General features: G+C 35.2%; 2 protein-coding genes across 2 annotated transcripts in view; one reads left to right on the plus strand and one right to left on the minus strand.

Moving 5' to 3' along the window:
- Positions 1-15,237, minus strand: part of SKIC3 (SKI3 subunit of superkiller complex) — a 107,980-nt gene extending 92,743 nt beyond the window's left edge. Inside the window, exon 1 of the mRNA XM_049647600.1 lies at positions 14,729-15,237. The gene's annotated coding sequence lies outside the window, so the exon portion shown is untranslated. The remainder of the gene's footprint in view (positions 1-14,728) is intronic.
- The window catches only part of ARSK (arylsulfatase family member K), a 44,914-nt gene that overhangs the window by 5,312 nt on the left and 16,380 nt on the right, over positions 1-23,222 (plus strand). The window contains exons 2-4 of the mRNA XM_049647605.1: positions 695-824; positions 6,416-6,575; positions 22,030-22,312. Of these exons, the coding sequence (XP_049503562.1) occupies positions 695-824; positions 6,416-6,575; positions 22,030-22,312 (573 nt within the window). The remainder of the gene's footprint in view (positions 1-694; positions 825-6,415; positions 6,576-22,029; positions 22,313-23,222) is intronic.

The following is a 23,222-nucleotide window of genomic DNA, read 5'->3' on the forward strand; positions in this document are numbered from 1 at the left end:
CACTCCATTTAAAATATATATCCCTCATTATTCTGTATCTTAGGGTTTTTTTTTTTTCAAAGCACATACCACAATTTGTAATTTTTTTTTAAGTTTACTTATTTTGAGAGAGAGAGAGGGAGAGAGGATGAGTGGAGGAGGGGCAGAGAGATGGAGAGAGAGAGAGAATCCCAAGCAGGCTCCACACTGTTAGTACAGAGCCCAATGTGGGGTTCAAACTCAAGAACCATGAGATCATGACCTGAGCCAAAGTCAAATGCTTAACCGACTGAGCCACCCAGGTGCCCCCACAATTTATAATTATTAATGGTTTGTTTACCAGTATATTTTTTGCTTCTCCCACTAAACCATAAGCTTCAAGGGCCAGGGACTCTGGTTTTTTTCACCATTCAATTTCCGGATCTTTCACAGTACCTGGCACACAGTAAATGCTGAGTAAATATTTATTCCATCAATCCATCATGCCCCAAAAGAACTTTCCAGAGAGTCCTTTATTATATTCAAATGAATCTGAGTACAACACTAAATTCTTAATATTATGATACTAGTAACACTATGCTTGGTTTATCTTTTGAGGATCGTTAGGATCATATTGAAGTCTTTTGCTTACTTATGAATTTTATGGTTAAAATTAAAGGAAATAATTTTATTCTTTTCTAACACAATCAGTATTAATTAAATTTCTTTATTCCAGGATGGAAGGCTGACATTTTATCCAGAAAGTCAGGTAGTGAAACTTCCTTTTATCAACTTCATGAAAGCACATGGCACCTCCTTTCTGAATGCTTACACAAACTCTCCAATCTGTTGCCCATCACGTGCAGGTATGAACACGCTCAAGATTAATGGAAGTGGCCACACACATAAAAATGTTCTCACAATTTAAAAGATTATGCCCAAAAGTAGTATAGTAAGTTATATTTTTCATCTAATTAAAAAAATTTTTTTTAATTTAACTGATGTGTATTTTAAGGTATGTATTGAGGTTATTGGAATTTCTAATTTATTTTTCAGGCGTAGTAATTTTTATTATCCAAAGTGGTGTTGAGTTCATGTGTTGCTGTTTCATTTCCTTATGATTGGTGACTAAGAATCTCTGGACTATCCAAGCAAGTGAGGAAATACTCCTATTTCCTAGAAAAGTTGTATCTTTAAGAAAATTTTCAGTAAGAATAGAGGGGGTTGGGAGGGACTTCAGAGCATACACAAAGTAGTTAGAATTTTCATACATCAGGTTTCTCTGAAATTTTCCATATTATTTCAGATTACAGACTGAAAACAACTGATTACAGTTGTTTGCTTTGGGGTACACAAAACACACGCAACTGTTTGCATCTGTCAGGACATTCCTGACATGATCTTCTCTGTGATTTGAGTCCCAAGTCCCTTCACGTTCACTGCCAGCACAATCACCTATGTAATCACCAGTGATTAAAAGAAACCCAGGTTAAAGGAAACCCAGTACTCTAAATGATATTTCAGTGAAGGCCCGGGTATATTAAAACAGTTTTGTATGTTTTTTTTTTTTTTTTTCTCTATTGAGCAAGTGGAATGAGCAATGGACTAGGGTGAGGTGTTGTCCTAGATTCTAATCTTCAGTGGGCCAAGCAAGTCACTTAGTTTCCTTATCTACAAAAGGTTGTATATACTGTGTACCTCACAGGGTTGTTCCCAGCATCAAATAATGAATAAAATAATGAATAAAATGGCAATTAATGAACTCTAAAGGTTTCAGAAATGTTAGCTGATGCTTTTCCTAAAAGAACTATATTTTGAATAGTTTGAACACAGAGAAGGAACAATAGTAATACAAACTAATGTTTGTTGCATCATTACCCTGTGCCTGCCAATATTCTAAGTGCCTTACATGTCTTAATTTATACAATAATAACATTTCCATGAAGTAGATATTGTTACTACCTCCCTTTTGCATATGAAAACAAAAGTACTAAAAGGTTAAGTAACTTGTCAAAGGTCACTCAGTCATTGGCATTATTCAGATTCAAACCCAGGTAACCCTCATCCCACTTCTCAAAAAGAAAGCATTGTGTAGGATGAGAACAGAAAGCTTATTTAACCCTACTGTGTGTACACAAAAATGGAAAGAGAAAAGGATTTTCCCCCCAGTTTTGAGATAATTGACATATAACATTGTATTAATTAAGGTGTATACAATATAACAACTTCATATATGTATATATTGTGAAATGATTATCATAATAAATGTCATTAATATTCATCACCTCCTATAATTAAAAAGTTTTCTTTTGATGAGATCTTTTAACATCAATTCTCTTAGCAACTTTTAAATATCCGGTATTGTTAGCTGTAGTTGCCATGCTATACATTATATCCCCAGAACTTACTTATTACTGTGAATTTGTACATGTTTACCACTTTCATGCATTTTCCCATCCCCACCCCTACTTTTGACCATCATAGTCTTTTATGTTTCTATTTGTTCCATCTTTTTAGATTCCACATGTATGTAAGATCATACACTACTTGTTTTTCTCTGTATGACTTCTTTCACTTAACACAATGAACTAAAGTTCCATCCATGTTGTTGAAAAAGACAGGGTTTCCTTTTTTCATGACTAATATTTATCCCTGTATATATGTGTGTGTGTGTGTGTGTGTGTGTGTGTGTATGTATACACACACACACACACACACATATATATATGAGGTAGATATAGATACATGGCATTTATGCATTCATCTATCAATGGACACTTAGGTTGCTTCCATGTCTTGACTATTATGAGTAGTGCTCCAATGAACATAGGGGTACAGATATCTTTTTGAGATAATGATTTTCTCCTTTGGGTATATACCTAGAAGTGGGGACTGCGGGACTGCATGGTACTTCTAGTTCTAATGTTCTTGAGGAACCTCCATACTGTTTTCCACAGTGGCCTCATCAATTTTCATTTCCAACAACATTGCACTGGGTTCTCTTGTCTCCACATCTTCACCATGACTTGTTATCTCTTGTTATTTTTGGCAGTCATTCTAACAGGGGTGAGGTAATACCTCATTGTGGTCTTGATTTGCATTTCCCTGATGATTACTGATACTGAGCATATTTTCATGTAGCTGGTTGACCATTTCTATGTCTTTGTAAAACTATTCATTTCCTCTGCCCATTTTTTAATCTCTCTCTCTTTTTTTTTTTTTTTTTGCTATTCAGTTATATGAGTTCTTTTTATATTTTGGATATTAATTATCAGATGTATGATTTGCAAATATTTTCTCCCATTCCACAGATTGCCTTTTCATTTTGTTGATGGTTTCCTTTGCTGTGCAGAAGCTTTCAAGTTTAATGTAGTTCCACTTGTTGATATTACTTGTTTTGCCTTTGCTTTTAGTGTGAAATGCAAAAAACTTATTGTCAATTCTGATGTCAAGGAGCTTACCCCCTGTTTTCTTCTAGTAGTTTCATGGTTTCAAGTCTTACTTTCAGTGTTTAATCCATTTTGAGTTTATTTTGTGTATGGCGTAAGACAAGGGTCCAGTTTTCCCATCACAATTTATTGAAGAGACGGTCCTTTCCCTATTATATAGTCTTGGCTCCTTTATTTTAAATTAATTAACTTATGTGGGTGGGCTTATTTCTGGGCTCTCTATTCTGTTTCACTGATCTGTGTGTCTGTTTTTATGCCAGCATGCTTTTTTCATGGTTATACCTTTGTAATATAGTTTGAAATTGAGAACTGCAATGCTTCCAGCTTTAGTCTTCTTTCTCAAGATTGCTTTGGCTATTTGGTGTCTTATGTGGTTCCATACAAATTTTAGCATTGTTTATTCTATTTCTGGGAAAAATGCCATTGGAATTTTGATAAGGATTGCCTTGAATCTGTAGGTTGCATTGGGTGATACAGACGTTTTAATAATATCAATTCTTCCTATCTGTGAGCACAGAACATCTTTCCATTTATTTGTGTCTTCAGTTTCTTTCATCAGTGTCTTAAAGTTTTTAAGTTACAGATCTTTTCCTCCTTGGTTAAAGTTTTTCTAGGTAATGTATTCTTTTTGATGCAATTATACGTGGGATTGTTTTAACTTCTCTGATAGTCTGTCATTAGTATATAGAAATGTAAGTGATTTTTGTATATTGATTTTGTATCCTGCAACTTTACTAAATTCATTGAATAGTTCCAACAGTTTCTTGGTGGAATCTTTGGGGTTTTATATATATATTATATGTATATAATCTGCAAATAGAGACTGTTTTACCTCTTTCAATTTGGATGCCTTCTATTTCTTCTTCTTGCCTAATCGCTCTATCTAGGACTTCTACTGTGTTGAATAAGAATTGTGAGAGTGGACATCCTTGTCTTGTTCCTGAACTTAGAAGAAAAACTTTCAGCTTTTCACCACTAAATATAATGTTAGCTGTGGACTTGCCATACATGGATTTTATTACATTGAGCTACATTCATTCTATACCCAGTTTGTTGAGTTTTTATCATGAATGAATATTCAATTTTGTCAAATGCTTTCTCTGCATCTATTGAGATGAGCATATGATTTTTGTCCTTCATTTTGTTAATGTGGTATATTATGTTGATTGATTTACAGATGTTGAATCATCTTTTTATCCCTGGAATAAATCCCAGTTGATCATGGTATATGACCCTTCTAATGTATTGTTGAAATAAGTTTGCTGATATTTTGTAGATGATTTTACACTATATTCATCAGGAATATTGGCCTGTCATTTTCTTCTTTTGTGGTGTCCTCCTCTGGTTTTGGTATCCGGGTAATGTTGGCATCATAAAATGAGTGTGGAAGTGTTTCTTCCTCTTCTCTTTTTTAGAAGAGTTTGGAGAAAGGGATTGTTATTAATTCTTCTATAAATGTTTGGTAGAATTCACCAGTAAAGCTTTCTGGTCCTGGACTTTTCTTTGTTGGGAGGCATTTGATTACTGATTCTATCTCCTTATTCATAATTGGTCTGTTGGATTTTCTATATCTTCATGATTCAGTCTTGGTAGGTTGTATACTTATAGGAATATATCACTTCTAGGTCTTCCAATTTATTGGCATATAATTGTCCATAGTGGCCTTATAATTAATTGTTTATATTTTTGTGTCATCAGTTGTAACTTCTCTTTCATTTCTGATTTTATTCATTTCAGTCGTCTCTTTTCCTGGTAGATCTAGCTAAATGTTTATCTTTTTGTTTTATTGATCTTTTGTTTATTGACCTAAATGTTTATCTTAATTTTATTGATCTTTTCCATTTTCTTTTTTAGTATCTATTTTATTTATCTTCACTCTAATCTCTGTTATTTCCTTTCTTCTACTAACATTGGGCTTAGTTTGTTCTTTTTCTAGTTCCTAGAGATATAAAGTTAAGTTGTTTATTTGAGCTCTTTTTTCTTAATGTAGGCATTTAACTCCTACGAACTTCCCTCTTAGAATGCTTTTTCTGCATGCCATTAGTTTTGATATTTTATACTTCCATTTTGATTTGTCTCAAGATATTGTTTAATTTCTCTTTTGATTTCTTCTTTGACCCATTGGTTGTTCAGTAGCATGTGGTTTAATCTTCACATATTTGTGAATTTTCTGATTTTCTTCTTATAAATGACTTCCAGTTTCATACCTTTGTGGTCAGAAAAGATGCTTGACATTTCACCTTCTGAATTTATTGACTTTTTTGTGGTCTATCATATGATCTGTCCTAGAGAATGTTCCACATGCACTTAATAAGAGTATATATTCTGTTGCTTTTAGATGGAATGTTCTGTAAATGTCTTTTAAGTCCATCTGGTATAATGTGTAATTCTGAAGTCCAGTGCTACTTTATTGATTTTCTGTCTGGATGATCCATACATTGTTGAAACTGGTGCATTGAAGTCCCTGCTCTTATTGTATTGCTGCCTATTTCTCCTTTTAGGTCTGTTAATACTTGAAAAAGGATTTATTGGTTACAATCATAGTTGTAGAAATTAAGAGCAAAGACATAGTACACTTAAATTTTTCATAGAAAGCCAGTACATAGACAAGGATGGGGGAAAATCCATCATGATGTTGGAAAAAGATCTATACTTCAATTGACTGACTTGGAAAATAAATACTTAGTGATTACTTTTATGATTGAAAGAAGACTTTATAGTCCAACAGGCCTTATCCATAATTCCAGCTGTATTTGCCTTAAACAACTTAACCTGTAAGCCTTAGACACTCACCTGTAAAATGGAAATAGTAACTCCTTGCAGAACTCTCCACTTGATAATACGAGATAACAACCAGAGATGTTATGCAAAGCACCTAATACAGGTTATGTCTGACTCCACAGCATGAGCTCTAAAGTAGTAGATTCTTTCTCTTGCTATAATTGTCTTAATAATTAAAACAAATCAATAAGCTTTACACCAGTCCCAATTTCTTTGTTTCCCCCCAGCAATGTGGAGTGGCCTCTTCACTCACTTAACAGAATCATGGAATAACTTTAAGGGCCTGGATCCAAATTATACAACATGGATGGATATCATGCAGAAGCATGGATACCGAACACAAAAGTTTGGAAAACTGGACTACACTTCAGGACATCACTCCATTAGGTAAAAAAAAATATATAACAAAATAATCTAATATGCTACCCTCTGCTATAGCACATACATGTACTCTTTTTTGACTTTCGTTTTTTATTTTTCTACAAAGGTGAAAGTAAATCTCTCAATCCCTTGATTGTGTTAATTTGGCTAATATCTCACCTTTCTTTAATCTTCTTAAAATATCAAAGTTGCTAATACGCTAGTAATTTTGTTTTCTTAAACATCAAAGGTCTTTAAAATTGTTTAGTCCAAAATTTATTCTGAGTTTTTGTTATACAATGTCTACTTTCTTATTCACTTTACAATCTTTTTTAAAGACCATAATCTTCTTGGTACTTGCTTTTGTCAGTTATCTCCAATGTCAGCCTATTATAACTTTTTTTTTTCCATTTTATTAAGTCCTCAAAAACCAGGTGGCCAAGCATAGTGGGTAAGAGCAGAAATCTGGAATCGGATTCCCTACTTATAAATCTTTGTTTCTCTGTTTACTGCTGACCTCTAGTAGTACAATCTTGGGAACATTATCTAAGCTAACTTAACTTTAATTTCTTTATTGTGAGGATTAAATGGAATGAGATCTGCAGAAAAAAAAAAAAAAAAAGGCTAACACAGCAGATTTGAGATGGCTATCCTTAGAAAGGCCTGCTTTCAAGAATGGCCCTTGGCTTATATCTGGTAACTTGAATTTCAGGAGTATTCCCTCTATTCCCTGATAAAAGTGACTTATTATGTACCTAGAGTGTAAAATGTGATTTGTGCTGAACACCTGCTTTCCCTCTGAGAGTCTGGGATTTTGGTATGTGGTAGGCAGAGGGTGATCGGCCTCAATAACAACTTGGGTACTAATGAGCTTCCCTGATAGACAACACTTCACATGCATTGTCATGTTTGATGCTGGATGAATTAAGTGTGCTCTTTGTGACTCTACTTGGAAACTTGTAAGTGGTTTGCTATGGACTTACCCTAAATACCTTTTCCCTTTGCTGATTTTGCTTTGTGTCCTTTCACTATAATAAATCATAGCCATGTGAACAACTACATGCTGAGTCTTGTGAATCCTCCTAGCGAACTTGGGTATGATCTTAGAGTCTTCCAACACTGTGACCCCTGGCATAAATACCTATTAAAGGCTTAGAGCAGTACCTCTTGCCTAACAGGTGCTAATTGAGGATTATGGCAGTGGTAGTAGTGATGATGATAATTCTAAGGATTATGGTAAGAACCAGAAAATAAATTAAATAAAATAATAGTGAATATAGTGAGGTAAATAGTGTTACCCAAAACTTCATGTCCCCCTGGAACTTCAGAATGTGACCTTATTTGGAAATAGATCCTGTTTACAGATGCAATTAATTAACGGTTCAAGATGAAGTCATCTTGAATTTAAAAGTGAGCCCTACATCCAATGACTAGTGTTCTCATTAGAAAAGAAAAGGACATAAATACACACAGAAGGCAGTGTGAATGAAGATGGAAGCAGAGACTGGGATGATCACAGCTATAAACCAGAGAAGAGGAAAAAAAAAAGGAATAATTCTTCCCAAGAGCCTTCAGAGGGAGCATGGCCCAGCCAATACCTTGATTTATGATTTCTAGCCTCTAGAACCGTGAGAAAATAAGTTTGTTGTTTTAAGCCACACTTTTTGCAGTAATTTGCTACTGCAGCCCTAGGAAACTAATACAGTGAGTTTTGGGTAAACAGATACTAAAATAGAATAATCTGAGTATTATTAGTCTTGCTCTTCTGGGTAATGTCAAATTTCTTTCCTTTTCTGTCCTCCAAAATCTGAAAGATACCCATCCTGAAAACCCAGAAGGGACCCTCACATCTCCTCCCCACCTCTGTCTTGTAATCCATCACCAGATGATGTCAGTTCTACTTCTAAAATAGATCTCCAGCTTATTCACTTACAATCTCTATCAAGCCACTAGCCTCTCCTGCCTAAAATATTGAAGTGGCCCTCTAACGTTTCCCCTATCTCACCCTTTTGTAGGCAGCCAGAGTGATCTTTTTAAAATAAACATCTGATCGAGTGGCTTAACCGCTTAAAATCTTTCAGTGGTTTTTTTTTTTTTTTTTTTCCTCTGTAAGTAGACTAAAATCCCAAATCCACAACATGGTTTGTAAGACCTTACATGATCCAGTCCCTGCATGCCTCCTGTCTCATTTCATACCTCATGCTCTCCTCCTCAGTATGCAGTTTCTCCTTCATTTCTTTCACGTGTCTTCACTAGCTCTGGACCACCGCACAAGTCTGTGCACAGAGCTCCTCCCCCACTCTGTCCAGTAACGCGGCAGAAGAAAAGGGTGGAAGCAGAGGTAAATGTAGTGGAAGGAGCACAGACTTTGAGTCCCACCAGAACTGTTAAACCTCCAACTTCCCCGCCTATCATCCTTGTGACCATGGGAGAGTTACTTGACTTCTCTAAGTGTCAGTGTGCTTCTCTGAAAACTGGAATTAATAATAAACACCTGAGTGCACCCCGCTGGCTCGGTTGGGGGAGCATGTGACTCTTGATCTCATGGTCATGAGTTTGAGCCCCATGTTGAGTATAGAGATTACTAACAAACTTTTTTAAATCTTAAAAAACTAATAATAATACCTATCTCATTGGATGATTAGGGTTTTAAATGAGTTAATATAAGAGATCATGTAAAAAGATTAAATAAGGGGGGGGGGGGGGGTGCCTGGATGGCTCCGTCAGTCAAGCATCCAACTTTGGTCATGATCTCACCGTTCATGAGTTCTAGCCCCTGCATCGGGCTCTGCACTGAGAACTTGAAGCCTGGAGCCTGCTTCGGATTCTCTGTCTCTCTCTCTCTCTTCCCCTCCCCCTCTGTGTACACACATGCACATGCTCTCTGTCTCAAAAATAAATAAATAAAACATTAAAAATTTTTTTAAAAAGATGCAATGAGGTAATATGAAGTATTTAACAATGCCTGGCACAGAATAAGTGTTTAATCAAGAGGAAAATTATTATTATAAAAATGGCTTAACTAGAATTATAGTTTAATATTTACATAATGCTTTCTTTTTTCTAAAGTGTGTTGCACTGCTAATTATTTGGTGCAGTTTCACAAATTTCTTTTTAAAATTCTTCTACTTTCTAGAAAGTAAGCTTAATCCAAAGTAAAATGTAACTATTCTTATTATCCTATCCTATCCTATTGTCCTCTTGTTTTCTCAGTTTCCTCAGCCAATCCCATAATAAAAAGAATCTAAGATTGAATGCCTCATACTCCCTGTAACTATCATTCTGTATGTGACACAGTTAAAATATGATCTTAATTTTACTCCTCAGTGGGATAATAAAGACCCTGTTTCTCTTTTTCATTGCTTTATTCCCACTGCCAATATGGTGCCAGTGCATTGTAGGCACAGAATTAATTGTTGAAATGAATGAGATAGAAAGTTACATTGATCTATATAGCTTATTATTTGATAAACATTGATGTTTTGTTTAAATTATGGTTTAAAATCAGTAAAAGGAAAAGAGCCACTTCACTGTTGATATTTAGGACATCAAAGATGGTTTCCAGTAAAATAATTGCTTGTAGCTAATTTTCATATCTCACCAGAGCTTAGAAAATTGAAATAACCTCTCAGGATTATTTGTGTTAGTGCTGTATGTACCCACACAGTCATTTCGCTGACAGATAGGTCAAGGTAGCTGTTAATAGCGTATCTGCAAAAGTTATATGAATTATGCTACATTATCTTTTATATTTTCCATTCCATTTTAAAAATTGGTCTCAGGAAAAAAAAGTCTCTCAATGTCAAATTTAATAGGGGTATTTACTATTTTGATAGACTGACTCTCAAAGTCAAAACTTGTTTTTATAACTCTGCTGCCTTTCCCACTGAAATTGGCCATTTTTTAACCTACTTGTATTTTCAGGCAGCATTACAAATTTCTTTAGTTTATTACTACAATATCCCATCTTTCTTTTTTAGGCATCAAGTAATACTTTCTTCTTGTATCAGTTTAGGAACACTAGTCCAGCTATGTGTCCCTTCTGTATATAATATACTACACCATCCTGGGATCTTTAAAGGCTTCACACTTGTATCTTCCAGACAACTGTTAAACAAGTAGTGGTGGTAGTACTCATTAAGATTCTACTTACTAATTATAAGACTTTATGCAAGTTAAGTATCTCCTTAACACCCCTCACATTGTATGTATATACCTATAATACATTTGATTAAGTTCAAATATGCTGTATCTTATTAGCAACTGAACCGAAACATTTGTATTTAATTCATAGGGTGTTTTGGTAATTTTTACTATCAGGTAAAACTGTTTGCCAGTATATTCTCAATATCAAACACAGTGATTCTCAACCAAGGGCAGTTTTGACACCCCACTTTCCAAACAGAAATCAGGGTAGGGGCAGAGAGAGAGAATCCCATGCCCTGTCAGTGCAGAGCCCAGCATGGGGCTCGATCCCACAAACCATGAGATCATGATGTGAGTGAAACCGAGAGACAGATGCTTAACTAACTGAGCCACCCAGGAATGCCAGACTCTATTTTTAAATGATGGGAGTAGAGTAGTGATCAAAACACAAAAATCTCTAAACTCGTGGAACTACATTCTAAAGGCATCACAAGCCAATTTAAACAAGCTGCTGTCTTCTCTTTCCTAGCTAAAAGTTTAAAAGTTTAAAACCTAAAATCAAAGCCTCTATTATCTTACTACTACTAGAATTTATCTACATTCTCAATTCATGTAACTTCATGTTTTTCTGAAGCCAAGTCAGAATGGGCAATTTTCACTCCTCTGAAACAAATGAAAAATAAAGTCCTACTTCCAAAATGAGAGACTCGCTTTGCAAAATTCTTAAGCTTGAACTTCTTGGCAAACAGCAAAGTGAAGCAAATCATGAGCTGATGAAATCACCCTTCCTGTCCCCAGTTAGGCTTTCAGATCAGAAGCACAGACTTTCTCAACAGAATCAGAGCGACTAAGAAGGAAGAGATAGAACTCAGAATAGCAACTGTAGAGCCCTCTCTCAGCCCCTTTCAATTCTGTAGCCTAGTGGTAAGCATGTGTATATCTCATTCATATCCACTATTATTTTATAACCTAAGATCACATATATCTTTACATTGGTTTTCTCCATATCAAAGAAGTGTTTTATTCTTATAACGGAGAAGGCATCTATTCCTTTGGTCATCTTAGAAGCCTTTGTAGAACCCACACTACCACTACCACCATCTTATTATCTTTAATGAAATTTACTATCTAGAACACTTTGCATTATTCTGGATGCATTCCCATATTAATTTATGATAATGGAAGAGTCTTCTGATGACTACCTGGGCTGAGGCAGCCCCTAGAGCTATCTTCAGAATGCTATCTACCATAACTCCTAGATCAGTTTCTTGAAACACTAGTGATACCTCTGAGCCTACAACTTCATTACTGTTCTTGGATTTTTTCCTATTTAATTACTAAATTTTAATGCACTATGTATTTAGCTGCCTGTAATGAAGTTTATGTCTCCTACTTTGGCCAGCGTTAGCCATTTGTGGAAATTTATCTCAATCTATTTGAGAAGAGCCTAAAGCTCTCTAATAATGTGGAGATTTAACTTTTCAATTTAACATTAGCATTAGCCAGATATGACCTAGCTGAAGAGACTCAAAATAAGGAGGTTAAAAAAAAAAAGCCTAGATAACTAAAGTACAGGCAAAATATGTTGTCTTCTGTTTAAAAGAGGAAGTGATCACATTCAAATGTTTTTCAGGGGATGGGAATAAAGGCTGTAAAGTACTGTATTTAATTTATCTCTGAAATTGCAATTTATCTTACTATTGATTACAAAATTCTGTTTAGTTTAATTGGCAATACTTTTAATAGTGTATATGTGTATATAGACACACACATACACACATAAACAGTATAGTTTTAATAGCATTTTAAATTTAATAAACTCATAGCAGTAGAACATTACTAGACTAAAATGGACAGGAGGGAGAAACTTCTGAACAAAGCCATCCAAGTAGGAAGGTACAAACCTTTTGGAGAACTTTGGATAAACCAGAATTCTTGCAGGGAAGCAGTGAAAGGTAAAGCTTTCATACGTGAGAAAGGCTTCAGAAACAGGTTCAGGCAGCTGACAGAAAATAGCCTGCATGTTTCATCATCTGGTAAGCTAAATTTGAGAATCTCCATAAAGGTGTGGTTCTGTAAATAACAACAACAACAACACAACAACAACAACTATTTTGGAATGGTTCTGCTTTTTTTTCTTTTCATTCTTGAACAGATTTTTTGCTTGCTGATCAAGTCCCATGATTATTTTACATGAATTTTTTTGGAGTTCATGTAATTTATTTTTTTTTTAATTTTTTTTTTAATGTTTATTTATTTTTGAGAGAGAGACAGAGCACATGCAGGGGAGGGGCAGAAAGAGAGGGAGACACTCTATCCGAAGCAGGCTCCAGGCTCTGAGCTGTCAGCACAGAGCCCGATTTAGAGCTCGAACTCATGAACCATGAGGTCATGACCTGAACCGAAGTCAGATGCTCAACTGATTGAACCATCCAGGTGCCCCTCATGTAATTTCTTGATTGATCTAATTTGTCATCTGTTCCAAGTTTCCTTGTGTTCCTTTAAGTATTTCCATCCTTCCAGTTGTCTTTTATATTGTCTACACTCTGTTGTAGTTAGCCATGAAAAATAGAGAATTTATTGACTATTTAGTATTATTAGTATAAAATGTGTTGATAATAAAAACTGTAATTATGAAATTATTTAGAATATAAAGTACAGTATTATGTTAACATTATTAAATCAGTATTTCATGTTACATATAATAAATATTAATAAAAATAATATTATTTGGTGGCAAAAAAAATCTATAATTTTCATCTTATTTACAAATAGCTCTATGAATAAAAGATTAAGGAGCACTAGATACTTTGATTTCACCAAAAAAGTAAAATGGTTGGAATTAATAAAAGTAATCAAATGAGAAAACATGCATATATTCAGCATTTAAATAACATATATTGGAAAGGAATGTTCCAGCCTGAATTTGCCAGAGTTTATTCGTTACACTAAAACAGACTGTTTTTTGAGCTTTTGTATATGTGAGGAAGATATATGACAGCCTTATAATAGTCCTTTAAGAGATGGTATGTGTATTTCTTACAAGTTTGAGAGAAGAACATTTAATGGAAAGGAATATGGATTTCTTTTTCTTTTACAGAATATGTTAGGCTGATACCAAAATTTGCAAGGGGATTATTCACAATTGTAATGTTATCGTTCAGGAGACTTATCTGAGATACATCTAGCTGTTTAAATCCCATCAGAAACAATAATTGTATGTGTGTGTGAGAGAGAGAGAAAAAGAGATCTCCATAGAACTCTTGAAGTCTGAGAGTTAATTATCTTAGGTAGCTGCAGGTTAGTCTAACCTCTCCAAATTCATCTTGAAGGAAAACAGTCATGTAATCAATTGTAGTGTGTCATATTTTTTCACATGTGATTGCTATGTTAATTAATCCTGTGCTACCTGCAGACAGACTGTATCCAGTGCTGCAGCATAATTTGGCATATTGGCACAGAAAACCTGCACAGCAATGGCACACATGTACATTTCTGCAAAAATTTGTTGGTATTGTGTTAGGGTTTTCTTTTTCCATGCATACTGGAGGATATTTTATTGTTAAAAAGAATTAACCAAACTGCTAATTGGATACTGCATTTAGCCGTCACCTTGTTTCTGGAACTGAACCAAGGTAGTCCATTGATGGGCTACTGAAGATACTATTTTGATTATCCTGTCTAAAAACTGAGAAGTTTTTGCATAAAAGAATTCTTAGACTGGTATGTAGAACAACACATCTCAAACTTTAATATGCATACAAATCACCTGGGCATCATGTTAAATATCCTTTTTGATTCATTGAGTCTGGGAGGGACGTGAAATTCTGCATCTGTATCAAGCTTCCAGGTGATGCTGATGCTGTTGGTCCATAGACCACTTTGGAGTAGTGAGGATATAAAGAACTGGACCTCAGGTAGAGGATGGACAAGTTATAACATATTGTGAATGCCTTTATCAGAAACATGATAATTTTGTGTCCCTTTGTCCACTCATGTGAGATTGAATGTGAAAAAAGCAAATAACATCTTACTGTTATGGCAGTAGTTTTGACCTCGTGGACCCCCCCGACAGCCCTTCACGGTTTCTGGGATCAGCCGTAAATACCCTGTGGAAGAGATCCAGAACCATCTTGTTAAAAGTGCACACCCCAACCACTACTTTTAAGAGCAAGAGACATAGCTGACTTTCCTAACAAAGAGAAACAGACAGAGAGTTAGGCAAAATGAGGAGACAGAGGAATATGTACCAAATGAAAGAACAGGACAAAAATCACAGCAAGAGAAACAAGAAACCTAAGTGAAACAGAGCCAAGTATTACACCTGATGGAGAATTTAAGGTAATGATCATAAAGATACTCACTGGACTTGAGAAAAGAGTAGAGGACATCAGTGAGACCATTAAAAAATTCAAAATGATAAAAAAAAAAAAACAAATCATGGGGCACCTGGGTGGCTCAGTCACTTGAGCATCCAACTTCGGCTTATGTCATCATCTCACGGTTTATGAGTTCAAGCCCTGTATCAAGTTTGCTGCTGTCAATGCAGAGCCACTTTGGATCTTCTGTCTCCCTCTCTGCCCCTCCCTGACTCAAGTGCACATGTGCACTTACATGCTCTCTATCTCAAAAATAAACATAAAAAAAAAAAGAATCAGAAATAAAGAACAAAATAATTCCAATTAAAAATACACTAGATGAGGGACTCCTGGGTGGGTGTCGGTTGGGTGTCCCACTTTGGCTCAGGTCATGATCTAGCAGTTTGAGCCCCATGTTGGACTCTGTGCTGACAGCTCAGAGCCTGGAGTCTGCTTCAGATTCTCTCTCTCTCTCTCTCTCTCTCTCTCTCTCTCTCTCTCCCTCTCTCTCTCTCCCCTTCTTTTGCACACACACTCTCTCAAAATAAATAAGTTAACTTAAAAAAATTTTAATACACTATATGGAATAAATAGCAGGCTAGAAGAAGCAGAAGAACAAGTCAGCAACCTGGAGGACAGAGTAACGGAAAGTAATCAAGCTGAGCAGATGACAGAAAAAAAACTTATGCAAAATTAGAATAGACTTCGGGAACTCAGTGGTTCACTCAAGCATAATAATATTTGCATTATAGGGACCCAGAAAAGAAGAGAGGAAAGGGGGAAGAAAATCTATTTGAAGAAATAATAGCTGAAACTTCCCAGGAAGTAAATTCAGATCCAGGAGGCCCAGACATTCCCCCCCAAAAATCAACACCAAGACATACACTAATTAAAATGGCAAAAAGCAGTGATAAAGAAGTAATTTTAAAAGTAGCAAAAGAAAACAGTTACATCCAAGGGAAAACCCATAAGGCTCTTAGTGGATTTTTCCACAGAAACTTTGCAGAAGGGAGTAGCATGATACATTTAAAGTGCTGAAAGGAAAAAATCTGCAGCCAAGAATCCTCTATTCAGCAAGGCTATCATTCAGAATAGATGAAGACATAAAGAGTTTCCCAGACAAAAATTAAAGGAGTTCATTAGGGCACCTGGCTGACACCGTCAGTTAAGTGCCGACTCTTGATTTTGATTCAGGTCATGATCTCAGGGCCATGGGATGGAGCCCCACATTGGGATCCTCACTGAGCATGAAGCCTGCTTAAGATTCTTTCTCTCTCTATCTCTCTGTCTCTTCCCTCTCTCTCTTTCTTCTCTCAAATTAAAAAATTAAAGGAGTTCATGACTAACCTAGCCCTACAAGAAATATTAAAGAGGACTCTGAGTGGAGAGACCATGAATAGGAATATGAAAAGTGAGAAACACAGAGGTAGTAAAAATAAGTTTATATGAAAAAATCAGCCAAGGGACTCACAAAAGGAAATAAAGTATGACATTGTATACCTAAAATGTGGGAAGGAGAGGAGTAAAGAATAGGTTCAAACTTGAGCAACCATCAACTTAAGATAGACTGCTCTATGTAGAAGATGTTACATACAGACCTAATAGAAACCACCAACAAAATGTAATAGAAATGTAAAAAATAAAGAGAAAGGAATCCAAATATATCACTAAAGAAAAGCCAACTTATGGTGACAAAATAAAGCAAGGAAGAAAAGAACAGAGAAGATCCACAAACACAACACAAATAACAAAATGGCAATAAATATAATAAATACAAAATAAATATATACATATCTAACAATAATTACTTTGAATGTAAATGGACTAAATGCTCCAATCAAAAGACACAGGGTGGTGGACCATCTAAATGCTGCTTACAAGAGACACACTTCATACCTAAAGACACTTGCAGCCTGAAAGTGAGGAGATGCAAAAACATTTATCATGCAAACAGGTGTCAAAAGAAAACCAGGGTTTCAATACTTAGACAAAATTGACTTAAAACCAAGAATGTAACAAGAGACAAAGGACACTATATAATCATCACAGAGACAATCCGAAAAGAAGATATAATAATTGTAAATATTTATGCACCCAACATGAGAGCACCCAAATACATAAAACAATAAGTACAAATGAACTAATCAATAATACAGTAATAGTAGGGGACTTTAACACTCCACTTATATCAATGGACACATCATCTAAACAGATAATCAAAAAGGAAACAGTGGCTTTGAATGACAAACCAGATGGATTTAATAGATATATTAATAGATATAGATATGGATATATTCAGAACATTCCATCCTAAAAGAGCAGAATACACATTCTTTTCAAGTGTACATGGAACATTCTCCAGAATAGATCACATATTGGGTCACAAAATAAGTCTTGACAATTTCAAAAAGACTGAAGTCATACCACGTATCTTTTCTTATCACAACACAATGAAATTAGAAATCAACTATAAGAGGGTTGCCTGGGTGGCTTAGTCGGTTAAGCATCTGACTTTGGTTCAGGTCACAAGATTCAGGTCAGCAGATTTTTTCCTTCCTGCAGTTTGTGGGTTCAAGCCCTGTATTGGGCTCTGTTTTGATAGCCTGGAGCCTGCTTCGGATTCTGTATCTCCCTGTCTCTCTTCCCCTCCCCTGCTCACTCTCTCTCAAAAATAAATAAACATTAAAAATAATTTTTTAAAAACACCAGAAAAAAATCTGTAAAGAACACAAATACTTGGAGGTTAAATAACATGCTACTAAACAATGAATGGGTCAACTAAGAAATCAAAGGGGAAATAAAAATACATGGAGACAAATGAAAATGAAAACACAAGAGTCCAAAATTTTTGTGATGCGGAAAAAATGGTTCTAAGAGAGAATTTTATAGCACTACAGGCCCACAAAAAGAAGCAAGAAAAATTTCAAATAAACAACTTGACCTTACACTTAAAGGAGCTAGTAAAAGAAAAAGAAACAAAACCCAAAAGCAGCAGAAGGAAGGAACTAATAAAGATTAGAACAGAAATAAATGATATAGAAACTAAAAAAACAATAGAATAGATCAATGAAACCCAGAGCTGGCCCTTTGATAACATCAACAAAATTGATAAACCTCTAGCCACACTCATCAAAAAAGAAAAGAGACAGAGAGGGAGAGGACTCAAATAAACAAAATCAGAAACAAAAGATGAGAATTAACAACCAACATCACAGAAATACAAAGGACTATCAGAGAATATTTTGAAAAATTTCATGCCAAAAAACTGGGCAACCTAGAAGAAATGGATAAATTTCTAGAAACACACATTAAAACTGAAACCAGAGGAAATAGAAAATTTGAACAAACCAATTACCAGCAATGAAATTGAATCAAACAAACAAACAAACAAACAAAAAACCTCCCAACGAACAAAAGTCTAGGACCAGACATCTTCATAGGTGAATTCTACTGAACATTTAAAGAGTTAATACCGATCCTCAAACTTTTTCCAACAAATAGAAGTGGAAGTAAAATTTCCAAATTAATTCTATGAGGCCAGCATTACCCTGATAACCAAAACCATATAAAGACACAACAACAACAACAACAACAACAACAAACTACAGGCCAATATATCTGATTAATATAGATGCAAAAATCCTCAACAAAAAAATTAGCAAACCGAATCCAACAATACATTTTAAAAACTAATTCACCACAATCAACTGAGATTTATTCATGGAATGCAAGGATGGTTCAATATTTGCAAATCAGTCAACATGATACATCACACCAATAGGAGAAAGGACAAAAGCCACATGATCATTTTTAGTAGATGCAGAAAAAGCACATAACAAAGTATGGCATCCATTCATTATTTTAAAAACCTTCAACAAAGTAGATTTAAAGGGAACACACTTCAACATAATAGATGCCTTATGTGAAAAACCCACAGCAAACATCATACTTAATGGTGAAAAACTAAGAGTTTTTCCTTTATGGTCAGGAACAAGACAGGGATATCCACTCTCACCATTGTTACTTAACTTAGTACTGGAAGTTCTAGCCCCAGCAGCCAGAAAAAAAAAAAGGAATAAAAGGCATCCAAATTGGTAAAGAAGAAGAAAAATTTTCACTATTTGCAGATGACATGGTACTATATATAGAAAACTCCAAAGACTCCACCAAAAAACTACTAGAACTGATAAATGAATTCAGTAAGGTTGCAGGGTACAAAATCACTGTACAGAAATCCATTGTATTTCTATACACTAATAATAAAGCAGGAAAAAGAGAAATTAAGAAAACAATCCCATTTACAGTTGCACCAAAAATAATAAAATTCCTAGGAATAAATGTAACTGAAGAGGTGAAAGACCTATATTCCAAAAACTATAAAACACTGATGAAAGAAATTGAAGGTGACAATGGTGAAAGAAATGGGATGACATTCCATGCTCATGGATTGAAACCACAGATATTATTAAAATATCTGTACTACCCAAAGCAGTATACAGATTTAATACAATCCCTATCAAAATACCAACAGCATTTTTCACAGAGCTAGAACTATCAAAAAATTTGTATGGAACCACAAAAGACCCTGACTAGCCAAAGCAATCTTGGAAAAGAAAAACAAAACTGGAGGTATCATAATTGCAGACTTAAGTTACATTACAAAGCTGTAGTAATCAAAATAATATGGTACTGGCACAAAAATAGACACATAGATCAACAGAATAGAAAGCCCAGAAAAAGACCCACAATCTTTGATAAAGGATGCAAGAATATGCAATAAGAAAAAGGCAGTCTCTTTGACAAATGGTGCTGGGAAAAATGGACAGCTACATGCACAAGAATAATACTGGACCAATTTGTTACATCATACACAAAAATAAACCCAAAATGGATCAAAGATCTAAATGTGAGACCTGAAACCATAAAAATCCTAGAAGACCGCACAGGCAATAATATCTCTGACATTGCCATAAGAACATCTTTCTAGATATGTCTCCCGAGACAAGAGAAACAAAAGCAAAAATAAACTATTGGTACTGCATCAAAATAAACAGCTTCTCACAGCAAAAGAACAACCAACAAAAACAACCTACTCAATGGGAGAAGATATTTGCAAATGACATATCCAAAATCTGTGGGTTAGTATCCATTTCTAGTATCCATTTCTCCAAAGAAGACATCCAGATGGCCAAACAGACGCATGAAAAGATGCTCATCATCACTCATCATCAGGGAAACGCAAATCAAAACCATAATGAGATATCACCTTACACCTGTCAGAATGGCTAAAACAAAACACAAGAAACAAGTGTTGGTGAGGATGTGGAGAAATAGGAAACCTGGTGCACTGTTGATAGGAATGCAAACTGGTGTAGCCTCTGTGGAAGGCAGTGTAGAGGTTCAAAAAGTTAAAAATGGAACCACCATATGATTTAGTAATCACACTACTGAGTATTTACCCAAAAACCAAAAAGCTAATTCAAAGGGAAACATGTACTCCTATGTTTATTGAAGCTTTACAATAGTGAAATTATGGAAACAACCTAAGTGTCCATTGACAGATGAATGGATAAAAAGGAAGTGGTATATATATACAATGGAATATTATTCAGCCACAGAAAGGAATGAAATCTTGCCATTTGCAACAACATGGATGGAGCTAGAGAGTATAATGCTAAGCAAGATAAGCCCATCAGAAAAAGACAAATAGCCTATGATTTCACCCATATGTGGAATTTAAAAAACAAATCAACAAAGGGAAAAAAAGAGAGAGAGAGAGAGAGAGAGAGAGAGAAGGAAACAAAAAAGCAGACTGTTAACTATAGAGAACAAGCACACAGTTACCAGAGGGGAGGTGGGTAGGGAGATGGGTGAAATGGTTGAAAGGGATTAAAGAGTACACTGATCTTGATGAGCACTGAGTTATATATGGAAATGTTGAATCACTATATTATACACCTGAAACAAAACTATATGTTAACTACACTGGAACAAAAATAAAAATAAAATCCTCTCTTCTTCTGACAGAAAAAAAGACAAAATACTAGAAAATTTAGGAGAGATATTAGGAACTTGAAACATTTTTTATTTTACTAAATATCTTACATGAAAAAGTAACCCTTCTACAAGTGAATGTTATCCCCTGGAGCTGTGCAATAAGGTTATCCTGGTTAAGGTCAGAGGTGAAACAACTGGGCTGACGATGGGCTTTGGAGACTTTGGGGCTGGGGTTGAAAATGAGGAGTTACTTCAAGTAAAGCAAAAATTGCTTGGGAGCTGATGGAAATGTTCTAAAATTATTGTTTGCGTGCCTGGCTGGCTAGGTCAGTACAGCATATGACTCTTGATCTAGGGTTGTGAATTCAAGCCCCACATTTGGCATAGAAATTACTTTAAAAAATTGGATTGTTGTGGGGCACCTGGGTGGCTCAGTCGGTTAAGCATCAACTTCAGCTCAGGTCTTGGTATTACGGGTTCATGAGTTCAAGCCCGGCATCAGGCTCTGTGCTGACAGCTCAAAGACTGGAGCCTGCTTTGCATTATGTGTCTCTTTCTGTCTCTCTGCCCGTTCCCCACTCATGCTCTGTCTCTCTCTGCCTCAAAAATAAATAAACACTAAAAAAAAAAAAAAAAAAAATTTTGGATTGTTGTGATGGTTGCATAACTTTGCAAATCTAAAAGTCAATTGTACACTTAAAATGAAAAAAAAAAAAAAAGAAAAAGTAACCCTTCTAAATAATCTATCTTAGTTTAAAGAACACACGGATGAATATTTGTGTTTTGTCATTTTTTTTCCTGGTTTTTGTATTTGCAAGCCTCAGTAACCCTCTTAATGAGATCTAGTGTAGTGAGCCTGATTCTTTACATGACTGAGTCTAGAAATTGTTTTCCATATTGATTTCTTATACTTATGTTTAGTCAGTTTTTTAAAATCTTTTTTAGTACCTTCTAACACACCTGTCTTTTGACCTCTTCAGCAATCGCGTTGAAGCATGGACAAGAGATGTTGCTTTCTTACTCAGACAAGAAGGCAGGCCTATGGTTAATCTTATCCCTAAAAAGACTAAAGTCAGAATAATGGAAGAAGACTGGAAGAATACAGACAGAGCAGTAAATTGGTTAAGAAAGGAAGCAAGTAATTACACTCAACCATTTGTTCTATACTTGGGATTAAATTTACCACATCCATATCCTTCACCATCGTCAGGAGAAAATTTTGGATCTTCAACATTTCACACATCTCTTTACTGGCTTAAAAAGGTAAGTACACTATTGTGTGCTCAAAAGTACAAGTTAACATTAGAAGCTGTATATTATTGGTACTTGCCCAGGGTTTTTTTTTTTTTTATTATCACTTTTAAAGAAAAATTTAAAAATTGTTTACCTTAGTAAATCAAACTTGACCAATAATTGGTTCACAAAAACCAAAGGGACAATTTTACAGAAATAAATAAGTATTAAAACTCCGGAAACTACTTCTGAGTTGATCACATTTGCATATAATTTATCTATAAAAAGAGAAACTAGGGGCATCTGGATGGCTCAGTAGGTTAAGCGTCTGACTTCTGCTCAGGTCACGATCTTGCAGTGCATGAGTTTGAGCCCCAGTCAGGCCCTGTGCTGACAGCTGGGAGCCTGGAGCTTGCTTCAGATTCTGTGTTTCCCTCTTTCTCTCTGCCCTTCCCCCACTCACGCTCTCTGTCTCTGTCTCTCTCAAAAATAAAAATAAACATTAAAAAGAGAGAGAGAGAGAGAGAAACTAAAAGATACTGTCTTAAGATTGCAGGCAGTCCTCACCTGCCACAGGTCAGCGTGGTAAAAGTGACCATGCAAGCTGAAACTGTACAAAGAGATCTCAATAATCAACTGAGAAAATGACTATTTTTCTAGGACTCCTAAATACATTTGTCAAAACATTAAACCTCTCTTCTTCTGGGTTATAAATATATAGGGAAATGAAAAAAAAAAAAAAAACAGTGACACTAATGTTTAATGCACTAATGTTTAATAACTAAAAACACTAGAAACTGAGAAAGTATTTTGTGTCTTTGTAAAAAAAAACAAATCAGGGTTTGAACAGTGCTTGCCTGCTCATTGTATAAGAAGACATGGAGCAAGCAGCTCTACGTCTTGGCAGATTGTCATATTCCTTTCTAAACATGGATCACCT

Source organism: Panthera uncia (genome assembly GCF_023721935.1).
Source record: "Panthera uncia isolate 11264 chromosome A1 unlocalized genomic scaffold, Puncia_PCG_1.0 HiC_scaffold_17, whole genome shotgun sequence".
Taxonomy (NCBI): domain Eukaryota; kingdom Metazoa; phylum Chordata; class Mammalia; order Carnivora; family Felidae; genus Panthera; species Panthera uncia.